General features: G+C 43.6%; 1 protein-coding gene across 2 annotated transcripts in view; it reads right to left on the minus strand.

Annotated features, from left to right (window-relative positions):
* The window catches only part of LOC126106586 (organic solute transporter alpha-like protein), a 128,048-nt gene that overhangs the window by 13,106 nt on the left and 88,261 nt on the right, over positions 1 to 26,681 (minus strand). For both annotated transcript variants that reach the window (XR_007523373.1, XM_049912931.1), the window contains exon 3: positions 13,086 to 13,327. Coding sequence is in view for 1 of the 2 variants with exons in the window: in XM_049912931.1 (XP_049768888.1) it covers positions 13,086 to 13,327 (242 nt within the window). In the remaining variant the exon portion in view is untranslated. The remainder of the gene's footprint in view (positions 1 to 13,085; positions 13,328 to 26,681) is intronic.

Genomic DNA, 26,681 nt, shown 5'->3' on the forward strand with positions numbered 1-26,681 from the left:
CGCAACGAAAAACGCCTTTGTTTTAATGATGTCGAGCCCAAACCCCGTATAATTTCAGTGACACACTCCCATATTTCGCGATAATACAAAACGTGCTGCCCTTCTTTGAACTTTTTCGATGTACTCCGCCAGTCCTACCTGGTAAGGATCCCACACCGCGCATCAGTATTCTGAGAGAGGACGGACAAGCGTACTGTAGGCAGTCTCCTTAGTAGATCTGATACATTTTCTAAGCGTCCTGCCAATAAAACGCAGTCTTTGGTTAGCCTTCCCCGCAACATTTTCTGTGTGTTCGTGTGTTCGTAATTGTAATTCCTAGGTATTTATTTAAATTATGGCCTTTAGATTTGACTGATTTATAGTGTAACGTTCGTAATTGTAATTCCTAGGTTGGTTGGTTTGAGGAAGGAGACCAGACAGCGTGGTCATCGGTCTCATCGGATTAGGGAAGGATTGGGAAGGAAGTCGGCCGTGCCCTTTCAGAGGAACCATCCCGGCATTTGCCTGGAGTGATTTAGGGAAATCACAATTCCTGGGTATTTAGATGAATTACGGCCTTTGGATTTGACTGATTTACAGTGTAACCGAACTTCAACTGATTCATTTTAGCACTTACTTGAATGACCTCACGCTTTTCGTTATTTAGGATCAACTGCCAATTTTCGCACCATTCAGATATCTTTTCGAAATCGTTTTGCAATTTGTTTTGATCCTCTGATGACTTTATTAGTCGATAAACGACAGCGTCATCTGCAAACAACCTAAGACGGCTGCTCAGATTGTCTCCCAAATCGTTTGTATAGATAAGGAACAGCAAAGGGCCTATAACACTTCCTTGGGAAACGCCAGAAATCACTCCTGTGTTACTCCGTGACTTTCCGTCAATTACTACGAACTGTGACCTCTCTGACAGGATATCACGAATCCAGTCACATAACTGAGACGATATTCCATAAGAACGCAATTTCACTACAAGCCGCTTGTGTGGTACAGTGTCAAAAGCCTTCCGGAAATCCAGAAATACGGAATCGATCTGAAATCCCTTATCAATAGCACTCAGCACTTCAGGCGAATAAAGAGTTAGTTGTGTTTCACAAGAACGATGTTTTCTAAACCCATGTTGACTGTGTGTCAATAGTCCGCTTTCTTCGAGGTAATTCGTAACTTTCGCACACAATATATGTTCCAGAATCCTGCCGCATATCGACGTTAACGATATGGGCCTGTAATTAAGTGGATTACTTCTACTACCATTCTTGAGTATTGGTGTGACCTGTGCAAGTTTCCAGTCTTTGTGTAGGGATCTTTCGTCGAGCGAACGGTTGTATATGATTGTTAGGTATGGAGCTAATGCATCAGCATACTCTGAAAGGAACCTAATTGGTATACAGTCTGGACGAGAAGACTTACTTTTGTTAAGTGATTTTAGATGCTTCACTACTCCGAGGATATTTACTTCTGAGTTACTCATGCTGGCAGCTGTATTTATTCAAATTCTGGAATATTTACTTCGTCTTCTTTTGTGAAGGCATTTCTGAAGGTTGTGTTTAGTACCTCTGCTTTGGCAGCACTGTCTTCGATAGTATCTCCATAGCTATCGCGCAAAGAAGGCACTGATTGTTTCTTGCCGCTAACATACTCCACATACGACCAGAATCTTTTTGGGTTTTCTGCCAGGTTACGAGACAAAGTTTAGTTGTCGAAGCTGTTATAAACATCTCGCATTGAAGTCCGCACTAAATTTCTAGCTTCTGTAAAAAATCGCCAATCTTGGGCATGTTTGTTTCGTTGTTTCTGCAACAGTGTTCTGACCCGTTTTGTGTACCAAGGAGGATCAGCTCCGTCGTTTGTTATTTGGTATAAATCTCTCAATTGCTGCCGATACTATGAATTCAAGCCACATGTGGTCTACACTTATATTATTAATTTGGAATGTGTGGAGATTGTCTCTCAGGAAGCCGTCAAGTGAATTTTTATCTGTTTTTTCGATTAGGTATATTTTTCGCTTATTTTTGGTAGATCTGGGGATTCCAATATTCAATCTCGCTACAAGAACCCTGTGTTCACTAACCCCTGTATCCGTTTTGATGCTCGTTGTTAACTCAGGATTATTTGTTGCTAAGAGGTCAAGTGTGTTTTCACAATCGTTTACTATTCGCGTGGTCTCATGTAACTGCTCGAAATAATTTTCAGAGAATGCATTTAGCACAATTTCGGATGATGTTTTATGCGTACCTCCGGAATGAAACATGTATTTTCGCCAACATATCGAGGGTAAATTTAAGTCATCACCAACTATAATCGTATGATTCGGGTACGTGTTTGAAATGAAACTCAAGTTTTCTTTGAACCTTTCAGCAACTGTATCATCTGGCTAATAATGGAAGCAAGGCTAAAGAAAAATCAAGACACGTTCATAGGATTTGTCGACCTGGAAAAAGCGTTCGACAATATAAAATGGTGCAAGCTGAAAAAAGTAAGGGTAAGCTATAGGGAGAGACGGATCATATACAATATGTACAACAACCAAGAGGGAATAACAAGAGTGGACGATCAAGAACGAAGTGCTCGTATTAAGAAGGGTGTAAGACAAGGCTGTAGCGTTTCGCCCCTACTCTTCAATCTGTACATCGAGGAAGCAATGATGGAAATAAAAGAAAGATTCAGGAGTGGAATTAAAATACAAGGTGAAAGCATATCAATGATACGATTCGCTGATGACATTGCTATCCTGAGTGAAAGTGAAGAAGAATTAAATGATCTGCTGAACGGAATGAACAGTCTAATGAGTACACAGTATGGTTTGAGAGTAAATCGGACAAAGACGAAGGTAATGAGAAGTAGTAGAAATGAGAACAGCTAGAAACTTAACATCAGGATTGATGGTCACGAAGTCAATGAAGTTAAAAATTCTGTTACCTAGGCAGTAAAATAACCAATGACGGACGGAGCAAGGAGGACATCAAAAGCAGACTCGCTATGGCAAAAAGGGAATTTCTGGCCAAGAGAAGTCTACTAATATCAAATACCGGCCTTAATTTGAGGAAGAAATTTCTGAGTATGTACGTCTGGAGTACAGCATTGTATGGTAGTGAAACATGGACTGTGGGAAAACCGGAACAGAAGAGAATCGAAGCATTCGAGATGTGGTGCTATAGACGAATGTTGAAAATTAGGTGGACTGATAAGGTAATGTAAGAGGAGGTTCTACGCGGAATCGGAGAGGAAAGGAATATGTGGAAAACACTGATAAGGAGAAGGGACAGGATGATAGGACATCTGCTAAGACATGAGGGAATGAGATCCATGGTACTAGAGGGAGCTGTAGAGGGCAAAAACTGTAGAGGAAGACAGAGATTGGAATACGTCAAGCAAATAATTGAGGACGTAGGTTGCAACTGCTACTCAGAGATGAAGAGTTTAGCACAGGAAAGGAATTCGTGGCGGGCCGCATCAAATCAGTCAGTAGACTGATGACGAAAAAAAAAAAATCATCTGGATTGGGGGGTCGGTAAAAGGATCCAATTATTATTTTATTCCGGTACACAGTACTGTAAAATATCGTGCTCGTGTTCCGCATTTAACCTTTGATTAAGTGCAATAACAGAACTGCATCCTAAATACGAGAGACACCCCTCCGCCGTAACACCACCCCCTTTATGGTTCATTGCTGACGCTACACCTGATGGTAAGTAACGCTCTCCAGGCATTCGCCAACCCAAACACTACCGTCGCATTGCGACAGGGTGTAGCATTATTCATCACTCCAGATCACTCGTTTCCGGGCGTCCATTGTTCAGTGGCGTCGCTTACCATTGTAAATGTCGTGTGACTAGGGTCTCCCGTCGGGTAGACCGTTCGCCGGGAGCAAGTCTTTCGATTGGAGGCCACTTCGGCGATTTGCGCGCCGGTGGGGATGAAATGATGTTGATTAGGACAACACAGCACCCAGTCCCTGACTAGGGAAAATCTCCGACCCAGCCGGCAATCGAACCCGGGCCTTTACGATTGACATTCTGTCGCGCTGACCACTCAGCTACCGGGGGCGGATGTCACTTGGCATTACTTAGCATCGACTACAGAAATACCTGGCTTATGAGGGACAAGTCGACCGTCGTATCCTATTCTTTTTAATTCGGTTTCATTGTGACAGTTTGGTTACTGGTAGCACATTGAAACTTAATGAGAGACGCCTTCTGCTCATTTCATGCGGTTTTAACATCTCCATTCTGCAATTCTCCATTGTCCCATTTGTCTGGTATCGGTTTAACTGTGGTTCCTCCTTCACATTTCCGTTTAATACGAGGTCTGTTCAAAAAATTCGTAATTTCGAGCCTGTGTTTAATGTGTAACCGCCAGAAGTTTCATTGTTGTATGTCTGTTAGTTATTGTCCAGTGCTGTATTGAGTAGAACGTTGTAGAGTTGGGCAACACGATTCTTTTTCCCGATTCGATTCCTACGATTCTATCTCACAATGCGAATCGATTCCTACGATTCGTTCACGATTCTTTCACGATAGAGATGGGCAAACTGAAACACCTAACTGTTTCGAAACAAATGAAACAGTACAATGTAATGTTTCGATACGCTGTTTCGAAACAGTGAAACAGTTTGTGTTTAGTAATCTAATAAACCCACACATTTTATCATCTCGAATGTCTACTCTATAAGTATGTCCATATAAACACAAATGAGGTGCGAGAGCGCTATTCATATCACTTAGGCGTCTGGGCAGTTTCGTATTTCCTGCAGCAAATGCGCTGCTTTCGTGTCGTGTGACTTTCACACTTTTCAATTGGCTGACGACAGCCATAGCTGAAGACAGAAGAACCACCACGAACGGAACTGGAGGTGGGAGCAAACTGCAGAAACAACGGATATGCTACTGGGATTCCCATATTCTGTTAGTATGGGTAATATACCCATCCTGCTAATTTCCATTCACACAAAGGGAATCATTGTGGATAATAGGCACAGTGACTATAGACTCACAAATAACGCCAAATAATTCGAATAAATAACAAAACATAACAGAAAAAAAGTTTGTCTTTTTAGGTGCTTCGAACCGTTACTATAAATTCACCATGCTTCCCAGTCCTTCCCGTTCACCATTACAGTATCAGTGATACGTCAAAGATTGCTAGCAATTATACCTACATCAAATTCATGTATATGTCTAATAACTGTCACTCTACGCCTTTTTTTATTCAAAATGTTGTAGGCTTACTTGCGTTTCTTAATGTGATTGCTGTACATGAACAGAGAATCGTATGTTATAAAAAAGTGTAATTTAACTGAATGATTTTCGCATATTTATTATTTTGAATGTGAATAGTATGCGTTGTTTTATTGTTTGGTTAGTGTTTATAAAGCAGATGTTGTAACAGGGCAGTCAGCTAGAAACGAAGCTTTATTTTCGGATATCTTAAGCTTCATGCTATTGCTTGTCAAAAAGATTTCGACACTGTTGAAAGTGTTTCATAAAGTGTTATGTTTTGTTTCAGTACCTGTGCCGAGCCCGAATCTCGTCCGACACAGAGCGGAATGAAACATCACTGTTTCGATACAATTAGTCCGTTCCAAGCACAGGTGGACCCAAACAGCCTTATTTTGAAACAGCGATACAGTTTCTGTGTCTGCCTCGAGATCGAGTCTGGTCCGGTTATCCGAGACAGGGGCGGAATGAAACACCACTGTTTCGAAACAGTGAACCACAGCCGTTCCGAAACACTGAAACAGTTCCACGTATCGATACACTGTATCGAAACATAGAAACAGTGGCCAAGTCTGTTTCACGATTCATTCTCGTCTGCGATGGCACGATTCTTACGGAGTGCAAAAAGTTCTACATCTTAATCACAGATGGCAGGACATGTCTGAAATTGTCAGTTGGGTTAAATGGTTCAAATGGCTCTGAGTACTATGGGACTCAACTTCTGAGGTCATTAGTCCCCTAGAACTTAGAACTAGTTAAACCTAACTAACCTAAGGACATCACACACATCCATGCCCGAGGCAGGATTCGAACCTGCGACCGTAGTGGTCTCGCGGTTCCAGACTGCAGCGCCTAGAACCGCACGGCCACTTCGGCCGGCCAATTGGGTTAGAATCGAACTGTGTGATGATAAGATATGCCAGAAATAGTTTATTTATGAGTAAATATGCATATGACGTTACAAGTGTGATTCTCGATTTATACGTGTAATGCCTTAATTGATGAAAGGTCACGTTTGATTTGATTGCATTGATTGTTTTATTTCAGTATGCCAGGAAAGAGGAGTCGATTTGTGCTAAAGGTGGTTCAAAATTACGTGGTATGCCAGTTTGGTTGTGTGACTTGAACGTATCTAACTACAGATGCCTGTTTTATAGTAACAAATTCTAGCAGTGAGGCAGACGTGGTTTGGCTCATATCATCCTATGTTTTTCTGTGCTAAGATGTCGAAGTCCACCCCACCCTTGTAATTCATAACGCAGCTGACAGCCCTTCCACAAGGCAAATTTAGCTTAACTTTCATTTCTTCTAAATACAAAGCATAGGTATTTTGTTTTTAATTTGTCTGATAACTTACCGCTGTCACTACTATTTACGTGAGAAGGCGACACCGGTAAGCGTCAGCTTGGTTTTCACGAGTAATATTACGGCCCACGAACTTCGTTTGTTCGTTCCGAGCTTCGTTTGTTCACACGCACCCTCCACTTGACTGCCATCTGGCGGTCGTAATCATTCGGCACGACTCGGAATGATTCGGAAGTTGCCTTCGAAGCATAGCGTACTAAGAGTCGATGAATCGTTGGAATCGTCACGACTCGGAAACACGTAATCAATCTTACGATTCTTTTGAACGACGATTCGTCCATATCACAAAAATGGCTCTGAGCACTACGGGACTCAACATCTTAGGTCATAAGTCCCCTAGAACTTAGAACTAATTAAACCTAACTAACCTAAGGACATCACACACACCCATGCCCGAGGCAGGATTCGAACCTGCAACCGTAGCAGTCCCGCGGTTCCGGACTGCAGCGCCAGAACCGCTAGACCACCGCGGCCGGCTCGTCCATATCACGATTCGATTCTTTATTTAGAGTCATTCACGAATCGCCACAACTCTAGAACTTTGTGTCGCACAGTTTGTGAATTTCGAGATAGCAGAGTCAGAGGAACAACGCCTCTGCATTATATTTTGAGTGAAACTGAAGAAAACCGTTACAGAGGCGCACCAAATGATGCAGAAAGCGTATGGTGACTATGTTTAAACCGTACTCGGTTTTACGAATGGTTCACATGGTTTAAAAATGGCAGCACGGAAGTTAAAGACGACCCTCGTCCAGGACGCTATTCGACGTCTACCGACGACGCTCATGTCCGAAACGTCAACGAAATTGTGCTTGCCAATAGAGGACTGACTGTCCGAGAGACTGCATAAAAATGCAACATTTCAGTTGGATCATGTAATGAAATCCTGACACAGGATCTTGCAGCCAACTTCGTTCTACGGCTTTTGAGTCAAGACCAGTAAAATCATCGCCTCGCAATCTGTGTAGTGCTTTTGTATCGCGAAAATAAGAAAGAGATGTTCCTTAAGAGAATCGTAACTGGTGATGAGACGTGGGTTTATGGTTATGATGTTGAGACCAAGTTTCAGTCTTCACAATGTGTCTGGAAAGGCTCTCCACTATCAAAAGAACCTCGTCATGTCAGGTAAAACATATGAGCCAAGCTGATAGTTTTCTTCGACTTTGAAGAATTGTTGTTGTTGTGGTCTTCAGTCCTGAGACTGGTCTGATGCAGCTCTCCATGCTACTCTATACTGCGCAAGCGTCTTCATCTCCCAGTACCTACTGCAACCTACATCATTCCGAATCTGTTTAGTGTATTCATTTCTTGGTCTCCTTCTACGATTTTTACGTTAGTTCATCATGAATTCGGGCCACAGGGACCAACTGTTATAAAATTAATCAAAAACATTCTAGATGGCAGTCGATGTTAACTTTTGACCGGTTTCGGATATTTGATTACAGGCTATCATCAGAGTTTGCACTGTAATAACAAAAGTAAAAGTGAAACTTCCTGGCAGATTAAAACTGTGTGCCGGACCGAGACTCGAACTCGGGTTTAGTGCTAGTTCTGCAAGTTTCGCAGGAGAGCTTCTGCAAAGTTTGGAAGGTAGGTGACGAGATTCTGGCAGAAGTAAAGCTGTGAGGACGGGGCGTGAGTCGTCCTTGGGTAGCTCAGTTGGTAGAGCACTTGCCAGTGAAAGGCAAAGATCCCGAGTTCGAGTCTCGGTCCGGCACACAGTTTTAATCTGCCAGGAAGTTTCATATCAGCGTACACTCCGCTGCAGAGTGAAAACCTCATTCTGAAAAGTAAAAGTGCTATATTACATAGAGGAGCCAATGATGTAAAAGTATACTCTAAACCGATGCATCGTTACCCATCTGGGTGAGGGCGATTGCACTTGATCCGCTGTGGATGCCTCAGTCACTGAAACTGGTGCTGATGCTTAAGCAGCCACGACCTACAGGGTGTTCAAAAAGTCTCTCCGCAGTGCCGTATGATTGTTAGGCGCGCGTGCCGCATGCCGCAGTGAATATAACGAAATGAAACTTAATGAAATACAAGTTATTAATTTATTGAATATTAATTTTTACTTACAAATTTTCACATTAAATGTTGTTGAATACACAGTTCAATTCGCCTAAGCATGTTTTCAAACACAAGCTAAGACATTTCTTCTGTATCAGAAGCAGTTTTCAATTCATCGATGGATATTGGACGCTTTTTATAGACAGTTGCTTTCGCTGCACCCCAGAAGAAAAAGTCAGGTGGTTTTAGGTCAGGCGATCGTGGAGGCCAAAGTCCCTGTGAAATTATGCGATCACCAAAAACATCAGCAAGCAGTGACATTGAAACGCGAGCTGTATGCGCGGTTGCACCATCTTGTTGAAAATAACCGTTCAGTATTTTACTTAATACATGTTCTCCTATGAGTGGGTACAGAATATCACTGCAGTATCGTTGTGCGTTTATTATAATGGGATACACAATCCGATGTCTAGAAATTGCAATCCAAACTCCTGTTTTCACAGAATGCAATGGTTTCTCATGAATACACATTGGATTTGCAATACTCCACATACGAGAATTTTGCGAGTTCATGTACCCGGATAAATGAAACCACGTCTTATCAGTGAAAAATGTTTCATTAAGTATACCCCTTCCATTTTGTTGGACGAAATTTTTGAACCATTGACAACAATGAAGGCTCTTCCCATGATCAGTATTTTTCAGTTCTTGCACGACTGTCACTTCGTATGGGAAAAGTTCTAATTTTTTCCTTACAGCTGTGTGGGCCGTTCCGACTCTAACATCGATTTGCTGGGCGAGTTTTCTTACTGACTTGTTCGGACTCATGGACATTTTTTCGGAAATATCGACTAGTTTATCCTCAGACAAAACGCTAGGACAATCGCTTCTCGGTTCATCTGTCACTGAGCCTGTACTTTGACATTTGTTAATCAAATCTGGCACAGTTTCGCGATGTGGGAGTGTTGTCTCCGGGAAAACTGAATTAAATGTTCGGGACGAACTGAAACTGTGCATTTACCGCCAGCTTTGAACACTTGATCGACTAAAAACAAACGTTCTGCAATGGTTAGCATTATAACAGTGACGAAAACGAAACAAACGAACAAAGAAACTAAACTTAAAACGTTCACGTCAGCACGTAACACACACACCAACGATACTACTGACGCTGGCTAAGATAAACGAAACATTGGAATGTTGGGAGAGTCCACTTGAAGGGAAGACACGCACGGCTAACAATCATACGGCACTGCGGAGAGACTTTTTGAACACCCCGTCTATCGCATAGAGAGAGGGCGCTCCAGAGCCAAAGGCATCGGCGTCAGCCAGTGGACAACGACTTACATATCGTTTTGAGTCTTCATTTTTAAGTATTTATCTTTAAAATTTGACTACTCAAGAAACGAGTTTATATTAATTTGTGGTTCATAATCCATGTTACTGTTACGAGATGTGAGAAGCAAACGGCCTGAAATGTGGCGAGACAATTCACGGCTCTTGCACCACGATAACGCACGAGCAAATTCATCCCTGTTGGTGCGTGGCTGTTGTGGTGAGCGTACTGTAAGACCTTCAGTACACACACCATCAGATTATTTGACTTGTCGCTTTAACGAAGTAGGTGAGTGTCAGCAATGTCTCGTGGTCTTATCGTGGCGTGTTTATCTTCCGCCGTTAGGTCAGACGATAGAAATGCCACTTGCACGCTTAGAGAAGCAGATTGACAGTGACCAACTTTAAACAGAACTTGATTAATTTTCACACACATTTTTAAAATAATAACAAGCATAAAAATTACGTAACTTGTTTCTGTATGCTATTTACAATCGACAATCTGAAGTTTCTTTGGTATTGGTATGTTAATCTTATTCTCACATATATCTCTGATACTTGACAAAAGTGTCTATACATTTATCTTCACGGCTATGTACAGGAATATGGTAATCTTATTGGGCGCAGACTGAAAATTTGGAGGTCTGTACACTCGTTATAATACCTCACGCGTTCATGTATCACTGCGCGAGTGTGATCCGTGAGGAGAAATGGTTCTACGTTAGCAGCAATCTCTTTGGCTGTGTTACATGTTAATACGTGGATCGGCGGAAGCAGAATTTGGTCCGTCTCTATGGCAGCGCCATCCCGTAGTGTGGAGACAGACAAGCGCTGCGCCTGCGCTCCTGTGCTTAGTGGGGCGCGCTCTAGTGGGAAAGTTGTGTATGCGCTGACTACGCGGAACTATGTACACAACAGCTGTTGCACAAGAAACGAAATCGCTGTGATACCTCATTCTCCATACTCCCTGGACCTGGCCCCTGCGGACTTTTCTTTATTTACAAAATTGAAAACCCCATTGAAATGACGAACATTTGCAACGACAGACGAGATAAAAAAAAATTCGCAGACGGTGGAGTGGAAACGGCATTGGGAGTGGTATATCAACTGTGGGTGGGAGGATGTCCAAGGTCACCAAGCACAGTAAATGGCAGATAAGCGCAGAAAAGTTTTGAGGACAAAGTTCCGGAATTTTTTGAACAGAGCTCGTAGTTACATGTACCGACTTGACTGAAAATCCTAGGAAGTTCTGGTCTTACGTTAAATCAGTAAGTGGCTCGAAACAGCGTATCCAGACACTCCATGTTGATGATGGCATTGAAACAGACGATGACACGCGTAAAGCTGAAATACTAAACACCTTTTTCCAAAGCTGTTTCACAGAGGAAGACCGCACTGCAGTTCCTTCTCTAAATCCTCGCACAAACGAAAAAATGGCTGACATCGAAATAAGTGTCCAAGGAATAGAAAGGTAACTGGAATCACCAATTCGATTCGACACAGAGTACGCGAAAGAACTTGCCCCCTTCTAACAGCCGTGTACTGCAAGTCTCTAGAGGAAATGGTTGGAAAAGTGCACAGATAGTCCCAGTGGTCAAGAAGGGTCGTCGAGGAGGCGCGCAAAACTATAGACCTATATCTCTGACGTCGATCTGTTGTAGAATGTCAGAACATGTTTTTTGCTCTCGTATCATGTCGTTTCTGAAAACCCAGAATCTACTCTGTAGGAATCAACATGGACTCTGGAAACAGCGATCGTGTAAGAGCCAACTCGCTTTATTTGTTCATGAGACCCAGAAAATATTAGATACAGGTTCCCCGGTAGATACTATTTTCCTTGGCTTCCTGAAGGCGATCGATACAGTTCCGCACTGTCGCCTAATAAACAAAGTAAGAGCCTATGGAATATCAGACCAGCTGTGTGACTGGACTGAAGAGGTTTTTGCAAACAGAACACAGCATGTTGTTCTCAATGGAGAGACGTCTACAGACCTTAAAGTAACCTCTGGCGTGCCACGGGGGAGTGTTATGGGACCATTGCTTCTCACAATATATATAAATGACCTAGTAGATAGTGTCGGGAGTTCCATGCGGCTTTTCGCGAATGATGCTGTAGTATACAGAGAAGTTGCAGCATTAGAAAATTGCAGCGAAATGCAGGAAGATCTGCAGCGGATAGGCACTTGGTGCAGGGAGTGGCAACTGACCCTTAAGATAGATAAATGTAATGTATTGCGAATACATAGAAGGAAGGATCCTTTACTGTATGATTATATGATGGCGGAACAAACACTGGTAGCAGTTTCTTCTGTAAAATATCTGGGAGTATGCGTGCAGAACGATTTGAAGTGGAATGATCATATAAAATTAATTGTTGGTAAGGCGGGTGCCAGGTTGAGATTCATTGGGAGAGTTCTTAGAAAATGTAGCCCATCAACAAAGGAGGTGGCTTACAAAACACTCGTTAGACCTTTAATTGAGTATTGCTCATCAGTGTGGGATCCGTACCAGGTCGGGTTGACGGAGGAGATACAGAAGATCCAAAGAAGAGCTGCGCGTTTCGTCACAGGGTAATTTGGTAAGCGTGATAGCGTTAAGGAGATGTTTAGCAAACTCAAGTGGCAGACTCTGCAAGAGAGGCGCTCTGCAACGCGGTGTAGCTTGCTGTCCAGGTTTCGAGAGGGTGTGTTTCTGGATGAGGTATCGAATATATTGCTTCCCCCTACTTACACCTCCCGAAGAGATCACGAATGTAAAATTAGAGAGATTCGAGCGCGCACGGAGCCTTTCCGGCAGTCGTTCTTCCTGCGAACCATACGCGACTGGAACAGAAAAGGGAGGTAATGGTAGAGGCACGTAGTGCCCTCCGCCACACACCGTTGGATGGCTTGCGGAGTATAAATGTAGATGTACATCATCAACAGTCGATTTGGGCAGCTTTAGAACGGCTGACATTTACCTGATGGATTTCTTGCTCACTTAGCATCCAATAACAAGTTGACATTGAAAGTCACTGAGCCCCTCTAACCAACACTTCCTCCTGCTACTGCATCTCTATTGACACCCCCCCCCGCCCCCCCCCCCCGCCACCCTCTGTCTCTAATGGCATCTAGCGGCCAATGGGTGCCCGATACAGATAGTGTATCCCTGTGCACTCACCTGGTGACGGGGATGGGCTTGCAGCAGTAACGGCAGCACGGGAAACAGCAGCAGGGCCCCGTGACTGGCTGTATGGTGGCTGTGGACAGCCGCGCGGACAACTCCTCCTCGCCGCCCAGATAGGCCACCAGCAGCGAGAACATCTGGTACAGGCACACCACGAACATGCCCTGCGTCACCACCTGCACCAAGAAGTGCGCGCGGGGCACCAGCACTGCCAGGTACGTGATGGTGGCCGACACCTGCAACAGCACAACCACCAGTGGGTCATGGAACACGGACACTTGGAAGATTGGATATGGTTCCACACAAATTAACCTCTATTCACATACAATGCGTGACAAAGAAGGTGAAGCATCCACCCGGCATGGTCATACACTGAAGAGCCCAAGAAACTAGTACAGCTGCCCAATACCGTGTAGGGTACCGGCGAGCACACAGAAGTGCTGCAATACGACGTGGCATGGACTCGACTAATGACTGAAGTAGTGCTGGAGGGAGTTGACACCTTGTTGCTATGTTTCCCCTTCCCTTAGGTTTTACTTCCTTATGTAGCATTTTCCTTCTTTTCCTGCTTTCTTTGAGTGTGTGCTTTAGTTTTCTTAGGTCTGTCCACATTCGTTCCCTTTAATGTGTGTCAGGGCGCTGATGACCTCGATGTTGAGCGCCCATAAGCCCCAACACACACACACACACACATGAATCCTGCAGAGCTGCCCGTAAATCCCTAAAGCCGTCGGCACACGGACCGTGCATCCGAAAGTTGAGTGTTGAGCGTGCCGAGTTTCTGACGTCATAGCGTGGAACAGCACGCTCGGGAGTCTTTCCGAACGTGCAGAGCAATACCTGGCATGTCAGTTATTCTGAGCGTGCGTCTGAGCGTTCACCAATGAGAGGGCACAACGCCACTACGTCACAAGCACGGCGTCTCCCTTCAGTACGGAGTTGTGAGGCGCCATATTGCCATTCATTTCAAGCCTATATGTATATATGACTTTTCTGAGCACCAGCAAATTGAGAATCACTGGAAAACCCGTTGTTAGTTGTGTGATTCATTCCAATTAATTAATGAGAAAAATCATATTCATGGCAAAAGAATTATTGCAACGAGCATATTATGAGAGTAGGCTATTTGAAGGCAGCGACACACTGAAGATCCACCCAAAACGCACTGTTCTTCCTACAATTTGTTATAATTAAATTTCAATTAATAACATAATTATCTACGATTAACGTCTTTAGAAAGGGGTAAAACAATATTTTTAAGGTGTATAAGCCTGTTGTTGGTTTAGCGTAATGAGTTGCATCTCTGTCCATTAAAGAGTATTGGTTAGGCCGGTATTACACTATCAAATTTCTTTGTCAAATATTTGACCAAAGATGTGATCAAATATTCCGTCAAATATATTTGACAAAGACCTTTGACGTAGCGCTGGAAGGGTCATCATATTTTTCGTCAAAGTTCAAGATGGCTGACAACAACTACTTCTTATTAACAGCAGCAGTTGCATGTACCAAAATTGCACTGTGTGCACATGCGGAAGAGAAGCAGAGGAAAAAATGGAAACATACCTGAGTGAAGCCGTGGGTTTTACGACGACACGATAAAAGCATTCAACAAGACTTGTTACGTGAGCTTACAGTGCATAAATTACGTAAGAATGGATGAGCATACATTTCTGTAGGTGCTCAATGAAGTGTATCCTCGTATCACAAAGCACAATATTCACTTAAGAACTGCTACAACTGCAGAAGACAGGCTCACTGTAACACTCAGATTCCTTGGTACAGGAGAGGGTTAGGTTAGGTCAGGTCAGGTCTCCAATCTTCTTAATCTGTTTTTGTATTCAGCGTGCCTCACGTTGTAAAGCGCCTCATCAGCTTCATACATCTCTATTAATTTTGTAGTTGTCAGCACACACCAGTTGTATTTACCGGCAATGTTTATGAAAACACTACAGACGACAGAATGCTGCAACTCCATGTGGTAACATGTCACATTGCAGACAAGCGACTTCTTTGATCAAATCTACAACGAGGCCCTAGATTTGATCAAATATTGGACGACATTTGACAAAGTTCCCTATTACACCATCAAATATCTTTGACAAATATATTGCACAAAGATATTTGACAAAGAAATTTGATAGTGTAATACCGGCCTTAGGGCGGTGGATCGCGTCGTAACGCTCCCAATTTTTTTTTCCTAACATCCGCGTTTTTATTTAGTTCTGATACTTTATTATTAGTTTAATATAAGTATATGCTATAATATTTGATGTTATGTAAATATAAGTTCACCTTTTTTTGAGGGGTGACTTTGTTCGGTTGGCTTAATTATAGGACAGCTTGTGCTACTTGTATAAAGATATTTTGCTCCTTTTTCTTTTACGCTTCGTAATTCACATGTTTCAGAGATTATGCCACTGGGTAAGAACAGTGATCAAGTAAGACTGACCTTGGGGTTGTACTAAAATGTGGAAATGATTAAATAATATGTATCTTATGTGAAGAAGTATTCCAAATTTGTAACGCACTGTTTGTAATGGAACTTTTATAAGCCTGTGTCCTTGTTGATTGGACATGGTACTTTCCTTTTCGTGGACGATGGAGGAAATGTGCGTTTTAATGGAGCTAACGTGGAAGTTCTGGACGTTTGAGGTGTCGCATTGTCCTGCTGTAATTGTCCAAGTCCGTCGGAATGCACAATGGACATGAATGGATGCAGGTGATCAGACAGGATGCATACGTGCGTCTCACCTGTCAGAGTCGTATCTAGACATATCAAGGGTCCCACATCACTCCAATTACATACGCCCCACCAAGCTGAACAGTTCCCTGCTAACATACATTGTCTATGGATTCATGAGCTTATCTCCATAGCCAAGCACGTCCATCTGCTCGATACAATTTAAAACGAGACTCGTCCAACCAGGCAACATATTTCCAGTCATCAACAGTCCAATGTCGGTGTTGATAGACCCACCGACATCGGACTGTTGATGACCGGAAACATGCTGCTTGGTCCGACGAGTCTCGTTTCAAATTGTATCAAGCGGATGGACGTGTACGGGTATGGAGACAACCTCATGAATCCGTGGACCCTGCGAGGTGTAAGACTTTGTGTCACGAAGTTATTAAGGGTACACGAGTGCGCCTTCGACTCCGAAAGCCCGTGTCGATGATACTTCGTCGAATGGTTTGCAAGCTGACACTTGTTGATGACCCAGCATTGAAGTCTGCAGCAATTTGCGAAAGGGTTGCACTTCTGTCACACTGAACGATCCTCTTCAGTCGTCATTGGTCCCATTCGTGCAGGATCTTTTTCTGGCCGCACCAGTTTCAGAGATTTAATGTTTTACCAGATTCCTGATATTCGTGAAAAGGTCATATGGGAAAACCCACACTTCATTGTTACCTCGGTGATACTATGTCCCATCGCTTGTCGGACGAATATAACACCACGTGCAAACTCACTTAAATCTTGATAACCTACCATTGCAGCAGCAGTAACCGATCTAACAACTGCGCCAGACACTTGTTGTCTTACAGGGTGTTCCACTCAAACCTCACTGATTTCAGGGACCCAGGAGAGAAAAACCGCAGTAAATACGACAATGAAAAATGCACCACGTTGTAGAGCCTCTCAAAGAATTTGTATTTCAGCGTCAGAAGTGCCAAGTATCGTCGCCAGAGTGCAGCATGGTCGCATGAAGTGAAAATGGCGACTCCACAGCAGTGCGCATAAGCAGTAGTGTGGTTTGCAGGAACAAAATCGCCGATTCCTGTGCAAAGAAATTATCGTCGTGAGTATGAATGTGATCCACCTGATGTGAAAACAACTACGGAATGTTATAGGAAGTTTCTGGCAACAATTTGCTGCGGATATGCTGCAGCATATTGATTCTTAAATGAGGAAACCTTTCATCTATCAGAAAGGATTAATGTTCGGATTTGGGGTTCGAAAAATCCGCACGTTGTCATTGAACATGTTGGTGATAGCCCTAAACTGAACGTCTGGTGCGGGCTAATGTACGACAGGATTGTTGGACCGATCTTCTTTGCGGAACAAACAGTGAATGGGTTAGTGTATCATTACATGTTGGAGCAGTTTTTGTACCCTCAGATACAAGATTTGCAACCCAACATCATTTTTCAGCAAGATAGAGCTCCGCCCCATTGGTCAAGGGCTGTTCGCAAGTTCCTGGATAGGAAATTTCCCAGTCGTTGGATCGGACGTGGAGGACCCATTGTGTGGCCGCCACGTTCAGCCGACATTGCGCCCCTTGATTTCTTCATGTGGGGATTCGTAAAGGACCGCGCGTATGCGACCAAAGTGGACGATATTCCTACATTGCGACATCATATCTCTAATGCGACTGCAACTACAACAATAACAGAGGAAATGTTACAAAGAACTTGGCAAGAAATTGAATGTAGACTCGATATTCTTAGTGCTACAAATGGTTCACATGTAGAAGTATATTGATGATAAATAAGTAAAGTCTTTGAGATCCTCTACAATGTGGTACATTTTTCATTGTTGTATCTACTGTGTTTTTTTCATGGGTTTGAAGTCGGGGAGGTTTGAGTGGGACACCCTGTATATAGGCGTTGCTGACCGCAACGCCATATTCTGCCTGTTTACATATTTCTGTATTTGAACACGCATGTCTATACCAATTTCTTTGGTGCTTCATTCAATATCAGTGTGCCTCGTACACATACAAAACAATGGATGTATAACTTATTAGATTTGCCATTCTCCGTGGCAGGTAGTACTATCACCGGAGTGTAGCCATCTCTGTTAATCCATTGTGGGCATGAGACAGCGGCTGGTCAAGTATTTAACAATGAAATTTGCCTACAGCCGTGCCATTGAGATGTTATTTTATTCTATTTTTGCTAGCAGTTTCAGCATTAAATTACACCATCTTCAGGCCCCACTTGCATGTCTAAAAAATAAACACTATTGGCATACTGGGCTATATGTTCCTGCTTGTCATGAATTCTAAATCGTATCCCAAGTGGCTCAAGTCTTCGAAGGAAGCACTTGGGATATAGTTTAGAATTAACAACATCCAGGAAAATATGGCCTAGTATGCCCATATCCGTTTATTTTTTAGAGATGCATATGGGACCTGAAGATGGCACATGGAATGTCGGAACTGGTAGCAAAAATAAAGTAAATTAAAACCTCAACTGCACAGCTGTTGGTGAATTTCATTGTTAAAAAGCATACACCGTGTTGAGTCATGTGACCCGGCCTGGTAGGATATATAAGGGGCATGAACAGAGTCCCGTGTTCGAACAGTTTGCTACTGGAACAGGAAAAGGCGGAAGAGACAATATTACGCAAAGTACCCTCCGCCACATACCGTAAGGTGGCTTGCGAAGTAGGGATTTAAATAAGGATTAAAAACGGTTCTGCATCCAACGAAGGTGATGCTTGCATTTGCTACACCTCCAAATCAACGGCCTTGCCGAAGACCCTTAGGGATCTTGATTCTCTCAGTCGATTTCTAAAATTTGTTGTATTTAGTGGGGAATAAAACTAATATACTCGTCACCCACGGTACGGGACTACAAGTCCCACCGCCACACCTGCACCTGCCCATGTTAGGCAATAAATTCTGCCTGACACATGTAGTACTATCACCGTAAGAGGGTGGCACGGGACTACAAGCCCCACCGCCACACCCCCAAAGTGAATTGCAGTGACAAAGTCACTGCACAGTGGAAATTTACCGGCCCACCAACACAGTTAGACCGCCACAGACCGGTGATGCTGTATTGTAACCTATCACCTCGGACTACAAGTCCATTTAAAAAAAAAAAATATACTCGTGATTAACGCCAACAATTTTAATAATGTGTGCAATAACCGCGAATCATTAACGAGTTACTTACGCAGTAAACATGTCTCAATAATTAATTTTGAATTTAAGAGATGCAAATGAGCTGAATTTACCCTCTTTGGAACCAGCAGAATAATCCTTGCCTACAACACACTCCTTCGGCTTTATTACCACTTCCAAGTTAATGTGACGTCCATATTACGTCGTTAGTGGACTGTTCTGTAACTGTAACTGTTTTACTAAGATGGTAAATGATGTGAAGATGTTGAAAATAAGATGTTAATTACGATCTGACAGTAGTTTGACAGTTCCACTCTTACAAAGCTAAATTTACTCTTGAAAGAAAAGAATAATGGAAAGTTGCCTTGTTACACCCACTCCACAAAAAAGGTAATAAATAGGATATAAACAACTACAGAGGGATCCCTTTAGTAGGGTATAAAGTATTTTCCAATATTTTATTACTAGAAACAACACTAACAGTCATTTAGGTGAATTTAAGGTGGTTTTAGGAAGGGAAGGTCATACTCAGAACAAATATTTAATCCTAAGTCAGTAATTCGCCACAGAGTACTTAATTCAAAGGACATTGTAGCTATGTTTGTGGATTTCAAACAGGCTTTTGATTCTGTTGGCAGAGAAGTTATACATAAAATAATTCGAGTATTTGGAATAGTCTAAACTGGCGAAGTTAATACGTGAAGTACAGTCTGTACAGTAAAATTTCCGGGACAAATTTTACAGCCTTTCAAAATAAAAGCAGGCGTACGACAAGGTGACAGCCTATACACAATTTTTTTTATAGTGTGCTAGAGGAAACAAAGCGAACGTTAGGTTAGGAAGACGAAGCAAAACGATTGAAATCAACAATCTTGCATTTGCAGATGATTTTGCTATAGTTTCCGAAAATGTGGCATCTGCTATAACACAAATAGATCTCCAGGAAGAAATGGCCAGAAGAACTGGCTTAAGAATTTCCGCAGAAAAAATAAACGAAACCTTAAGGACGCTCCAAAATTCCTGAAAACAGATATTGGCCAAATAGAGAGGGTAACAATATTCAAATGTCTATGGGAGATAGTCCAAGAACTTTGGAAAAATCTGCAATAGAGAAAAGGTTGCATAAAATGGGGGGAGCATATGGTATCACGAAGGCCTCTACAATAAAAGTGTCTATCGAAAAATGCAAAAATAAGGCATTACAACACAGTAGTGAAGCCAGAATGCCTGTATGAAAGCGAATGCCTGGCATTAAACTATAATTTAGATAAATTAGAAGTACTAGAAAGGCGAATTATAAGGAATATACTAGGACCACAAAACAAAGCAGAAGGTTGAAAATTACGAAGTAATGCTGAAATACCTTAAAATGTAGAAAATATTTCAAACGTAATAAGAAAAAGAAGACTCATGTTTTATGGACATTTATTTCGAATGCAAGACGTAGAAAAACTAATAAGATTTTCAAATGTTTGTGGGGTAAGTAGTCCACGACAAACTGTGTCAACGAAGTAAAAAAGGATTTAGAAAGAAACAGTCTAAAAACAGAAGATATAAACAACAGAGAAGCGTTTTGCGAAAAAGTATTGAAAATGGAAGGATTCCATGATGAACAAGAACCAAACATACATATGTCAATTTGAAGAGAAACCCTGAAAGTTTTTTTTTCCCATCATGTATACCGCCAGCGTAGTTTGGTGATTTGCCGAGTCGCAAACATGGTGAGTTCAGGTGCGGAGCGAGCTTTCTGTGTGTTGGGGTTCGACAAAAACAAGTGTGCTACAGCTGTTTAACGGATGTTTAGACCCAAGTACGGTAAGAAGCCACCAACAAGGAAGGCCATTTACCACTGGCACAACCGTTTATTTGTGTCCGGAAATAAGAAGCGGACGTCCTAGTGTGAGTGAAGTGAATGTGGAGCGCGTACGGGAGACATTTATAAGGAGTCCAAAGAAATCGGTGCGTCGTGCGTCCCGTGAACTCGAAATGGCTCCAATGACAGCGTGGAAAGTCCTCCGACGGAAGCTGTCTATCAAAGCATTCAGCTGCAGATGCCGCGGCCAAGGCTGCGGTCCTCCAGCCTCGGACAGCTTCTTGTTGTGTCCCTTCGTCAGATTGTAGCAGGGTCATTTGTCGGCGCATTTTATCGCTGTGGCATGCCGATTGGGCTGCACTTACAGACAACAAGCTTCGGGCCTTGAAACCTCTTCCCGTGGCTTGGACGTCCTCCTCACGCCCTTCTCGGCGGGAGGAGGTAGTTTTGGCCCGGTTACGAATTGGACACTGCCGGTTCAGCCATCGCCATCTGCTGACGGCTGCGCCGGTGCCGTTCTGTCCATGTGGGCACTTGCTGACGGTCCGCCACATTTTAACGTCCTGTCCAGATTTTAACATACTGCGTCTTGATCTTGGCCTGCCATGTACTCTAGAAGCCATTTTAGCGGATGACCCACGAGCAGCTGCTCGCGTTCTTCATTTTATCAATTTGACAACCCTCTCTAAGGACATTTGATTATGCTGTTTTCTTTTTTTAATCCTATGCCTCAGTCTACCTTTTATCGTGTTTTCCGTTTCGTTGCTGTTTTAAACTTGTGACTCGCGGTGCATTCCTAACGTAGTCTGGGCGCTAATGACCGTTGAAGTTGTGCGTCCTAAAACCACAAAAAAAAAAAAAGATTGGAGCTAGTGCAGACTAGAGATGGGGGATCCGCTCTTGAACTAATTCATAGAGTTCAATCTTTCAAAGGAGTGAACAATCAGTGATTCAGAAAAAAAGAACGGTAGCTCCAACGTTTCCCACGGCAGAGAGAGAGAGAGAGAGAGAGAGAGAGACGGAGCATATCAGCAGCGCCTCTACTGGTCAGAGCACAGTGCACGCCACACAACACAGCCAGCGCCGGCCTCTGCCCTGCTTCTACCTTGGCTGCCTGCATTGTGCAGTGCCCCCATTGGATTTTGTGTTTCACATATGCTTTGCCATCTCTGTGCGTCGTCTGCCGCCTGCAGTGTCTGGCGCAGCGTAACTTCGCATCGCTCTCTGTCGGCGATCGTTTCAGTCGCACGTCCTGCCCTCTGGGCAGTTGATGCGAGCAACAGGACAGAGAGCCACCTAGCGGATAACATAGGAACTACTTGCAAAAACCTGCTCGCAAGGGAACGAACGATTTGTCTCGGAGCGGGTGAGTTCACCGCTACCCCCACCCTCGGAACTCGCCCGCTCAACGCTCGCCCCACCGTCTCGACTCTAGCCAGAGCGTCGAACAAAGCGACTCAGGTGTCACGGCTGGTCTCTGCGGTCTCAGCTCACGCAGTAATACAGCTCGCGGCTCGACCTACTCGACTCAGCGCCTCTGCATCGGAGTCCGTCTCTACTGGATATTGTTCTTCGTAGTAATACCGCTATGTATATTACATTATTATGTTATGTATACATCAATTGTTTTTATTTTATTTTTATTTGTTTAAACTGATTAGATTAGGTTCCTGATGACTCCTCTTACTATAGGATTTTTATTATGGACACTCGAATTTACGCTTTAATTATGAGCGAACCGATAAACATATCGCAAAATGTGATACACCAATATTTTCCTTGTTTTATTCTGCGTAAGGCTATATGCAGCACTTTCGTTTTACAGTCAAATTTATATTTTTTTTAATTCTGGTACGGATTTTGCGATTTTAGGCGTCTTCGGAAGGAAACGTTCACTTTAAAAATATATGGCTTGCGATGTATTTGTATGAGGTTAATGAAATTTTAATACATTATAGCCAAATATATTGTTAATGTAAATCTCAAGTTACAACATTTTCCGATCACCCAAAAAACCACGATAGGGCAAAATAAATCAATAATCAAAAACTTAGTCATATCGTGGAAATTTCAATAAACAATACAAAATTCTTACTCATTATCTGTGTTACTTCAAAATAGGATCAAATAAGATCAAAATACAGGTATAGTACTGGAATAAACCAAGTTTAAAGGGCAATGTGCCTTCCATTTATTTTCTATTGTAAATGAGTGGTGAGTCATGAAAAAGAGCTAATTCATTTCAGGGAGTGAACAGTTCTGATCCAATCTCTGAAAAGAACAGTTTTGCCCATCTCTAGTGCAGACGCTCAATGACGACGACGAAGACAAGCGTTTTGAGTTCCGTTCGCAGTTGCAACAATTGAATGAGGATGGGGATGGCATTGTTGATCGCTTAATTTTTAGCGACGAAGCCACTTTTTACACTAATGGGAAAGTGAACAGGCATAGTTGCTGAATCTGGGGTACAAAGCATCATTACGAATGCATTGAATTTGAGCGTGATTTCCCGAATGTAAATGTTTTTTGTGCCTTGTCACGTCGAAAACTGTACGGCCATTCTTCTTCGCCGAGAGCACTGTCGCTGGATATTCCTACTTGGACATGTTGCCGCAATGGCCGATGCCTCAAATGCAATCGTACTCTCCGTTCATCTTTCAGCAATATGGGGTTCCACCCCATTTTCATCGTGGAGTTCGTGGATACCTGGACATGGAGCTGCCGCATCGATGGATCGGCCGTACTACAGAAGGGGACAGCTGTTTTATGGAATGGCCTCCCCAATCACCAGATCTCACTAATTGTGATTCTTTTTCTGTGGGGACACATTAAACATCTGGTGTATATACCGCCTCTATCGCGTGATGTAGCAGAGCTCCGAGAGAAAATACGGGAAGCGACTGCCACAGTCAACAACGCCATGCTGGGATGGGTATGGCAAGAATTCGATTATCGTATTGTCGTCTGCTGGGTCACACACGGTTCGCATATCGAATGTTTGTAAAAAAACTTTCAGAATTTCTCTTCAGAATGCAATATCTATGGCATCTTTACAGTGTTTAGTTCTTGTGGAATAAATAATTGAAAGTCTTCCCGGACTTTGTGTACAACCGTACTTAAAGGACTCTAGACAGTTTACGATTTTTGGAGCAACTAGTATCACCTACTCTGACAAATTCGCGGCTTGCTGTTTCTCGTGTTCAGAAACAATTCATTACAAATCGTAAGCTGGTTCAAGTTCGTGAGTGACTTAAAAATACCACTACGAAAAGATTATCTTTAGTAAGACCACCTAGTATGAAGTTGTTGTTGTCGTTGTGGTCTTCAGTCCTGAGACTGGTTTGATGCAGCTCTCCATGCTACTCTATCCTGTGCAAGCTTCTTCATCTCCCAGTACCTACAGCAGCCAACATCCTTCTGAATCTGCTTAGTGTATTCATCTCTTGGTCTCCCTCTACGATTTTTACCCTCCACGCTGCCCTCCAATACTAAATTGGTGATCCCTCGACATCTCAGAACATCCTACCAACCGATCCCTTCTTCTAGTGAAGTTGTGCCACAAGCTCCTCTTCCCCCCAATCCTATTCCATACCTCCTTATTAGTTATGTGATCTACCCATGTAATCTTCAGCATTCTTCTGTAGCACCACATTTCGAAAGCTTCTACTCTCTTCTTGTCCAAATTATTTATCGTCCACGTTTCACTTCCATACATGGCTACACTCCATACAAATACACTCCTGGAAATTGAAATAAGAACACCGTGAATTCATTGTCCCAGGAAGGGGAAACTTTATTGACACATTCCTGGGGTCAGGTACATCACATGATCACACTGACAGAACCATAAGCACATAGACACAGGCAACAGAGCATGCACAATGTCGGCACTAGTACAGTGTATATCCACCTTTCGCAGCAATGCAGGCTGCTATTCTCCCATGGAGACGATTGTAGAGATGCTGGATGTAGTCCTGTGGAACGGCTTGCCATGCCATTTCCACCTGGCGCCTCAGTTGGACCAGCGTTTGTGCTGGACGTGCAGACCGCGTGAGACGGCGCTTCATCCAGTCCCAAACATGCTCAATGGGGGACAGATCCGGAGATCTTGCTGGCCAGGGTAGTTGACTTACACCTTCTAGAGCACGTTGGGTGGCACGGGATACATGCGGACGTGCATTGTTCTGTTGGAACAGCAAGTTCCCTTGCCGGTCTAGGAATGGTAGAACGATGGGTTCGATGACGGTTTGGATGTACCGTGCACTATTCAGTGTCCCCTCGACGATCACCAGTGGTGTACGGCCAGTGTAGGAGATCGCTCCCCACACCATGATGCCGGGTGTTGGCCCTGTGTGCCTCGGTCGTATGCAGTCCTGATTGTGGCGCTCACCTGCACGGCGCCAAACACGCATACGACCATCATTGGCACCAAGGCAGAAGCGACTCTCATCGCTGAAGACGACACGTCTCCATTCGTCCCTCCATTCACGCCTGTCGCGACATCACTGGAGGCGGGCTGCACGATGTTGGGGCGTGAGCGGAAGACAGCCTAACGGTGTGCGGGACCGTAGCCCAGCTTCATAGAGACGGTTGCGAATGGTCCTCGCCGATACCCCAGGAGCAACAGTGTCCCTAATTTGTTGGGAAGTGGCGGTGCGGTCCCCTACGGCACTGCGTGGGATCCTACGGTCTTGGCGTGCATCCGTGCGTCGCTGCGGTCCGGTCCCAGGTCGACGGGCACGTGCACCTTCCGCCGACCACTGGCGACAACATCGATGTACTGTGGAGACCTCACGCCCCACGTGTTGAGCAATTCGGCGGTACGTCCACCCGGCCTCCCGCATGCCCACTATACGCCCTCGCTCAAAGTCCGTCAACTGCACATACGGTTCACGTCCACTCTGTCGCGGCATGCTACCAGTGTTAAAGACTGCGATGGAGCTCCGTATGCCACGGCAAACTGGCTGACACTGACGGCGGCGATGCACAAATGCTGCGCAGCTAGCGCCATTCGACGGCCAATACTGCGGTTCCTGGTGTGTCCGCTGTGCCGTGCGTGTGATCATTGCTTGTACAGCCCTCTCGCAGTGTCCGGAGCAAGTATGGTGGGTCTGACACACCGGTGTCAATGTGTTCTTTTTTCCATTTCCAGGAGTGTACTTTAAGAAACGACATCCTGACATTTAAATCTATACTCGATGTTAACAAATTCTTCATCTTCAGAAACGCTTTCCTTGCTATTGCCAGTCTACATTTCATATCCTCTCTACTACGACCATCATCAGTTATTTTGCTCCCCAAATAGCAAAACTCCTTTACTACTTCAAGTGTCTCATTTCCTCATCTAATTCCCTCAGCATCACTCGACTTAATTCGACTACATTCCATTATCTTCGTTTTGCTTTTGTTGAAGTTCATCTTATATCCTCCTTTCAAGACACTATCCATTCCGTTCAACTGCTCTTCCAAGTCCCTTGCTGTCTTTGACAGAATTACAATGTCATCAGCGAATCTCAAAATTTTTATTTCTTCTCCACGGATTTTAATACCTACTCCGAATTTTTCTTTTGTTTCCTTTACTGCTTGCTCAATATACTGCTTTATTGAATAACATCAGGGAGAGGCTACGACCCTGTCTCACTCCCTTCCCAACCACTGCTTCCCTTTCATACCCCTCTCTAAGTCTACAATTGCTAGAAACATAGGTTTGCCTTTCCTTAATCTCTCTTCTAAGATAAGTCGTAGGGTCAGTATTGCCTCACGTGTTCCAACATTTCTAAGGAATCCAAACTGATGTTCCCCGAGGTCGGCTTCTACCAGTTTTTCCATTCGTCTGTAAAGAATTCGCGTTAGTATTTTGCACATGTGACTTATTAACCTGATAGTTCGGTAATTTTCACATCTGTCAACACCTGCTTCCTTTGG

This window comes from Schistocerca cancellata, chromosome 10 (genome assembly GCF_023864275.1).
Source record: "Schistocerca cancellata isolate TAMUIC-IGC-003103 chromosome 10, iqSchCanc2.1, whole genome shotgun sequence".
Taxonomy (NCBI): Eukaryota; Metazoa; Arthropoda; class Insecta; order Orthoptera; family Acrididae; genus Schistocerca; species Schistocerca cancellata.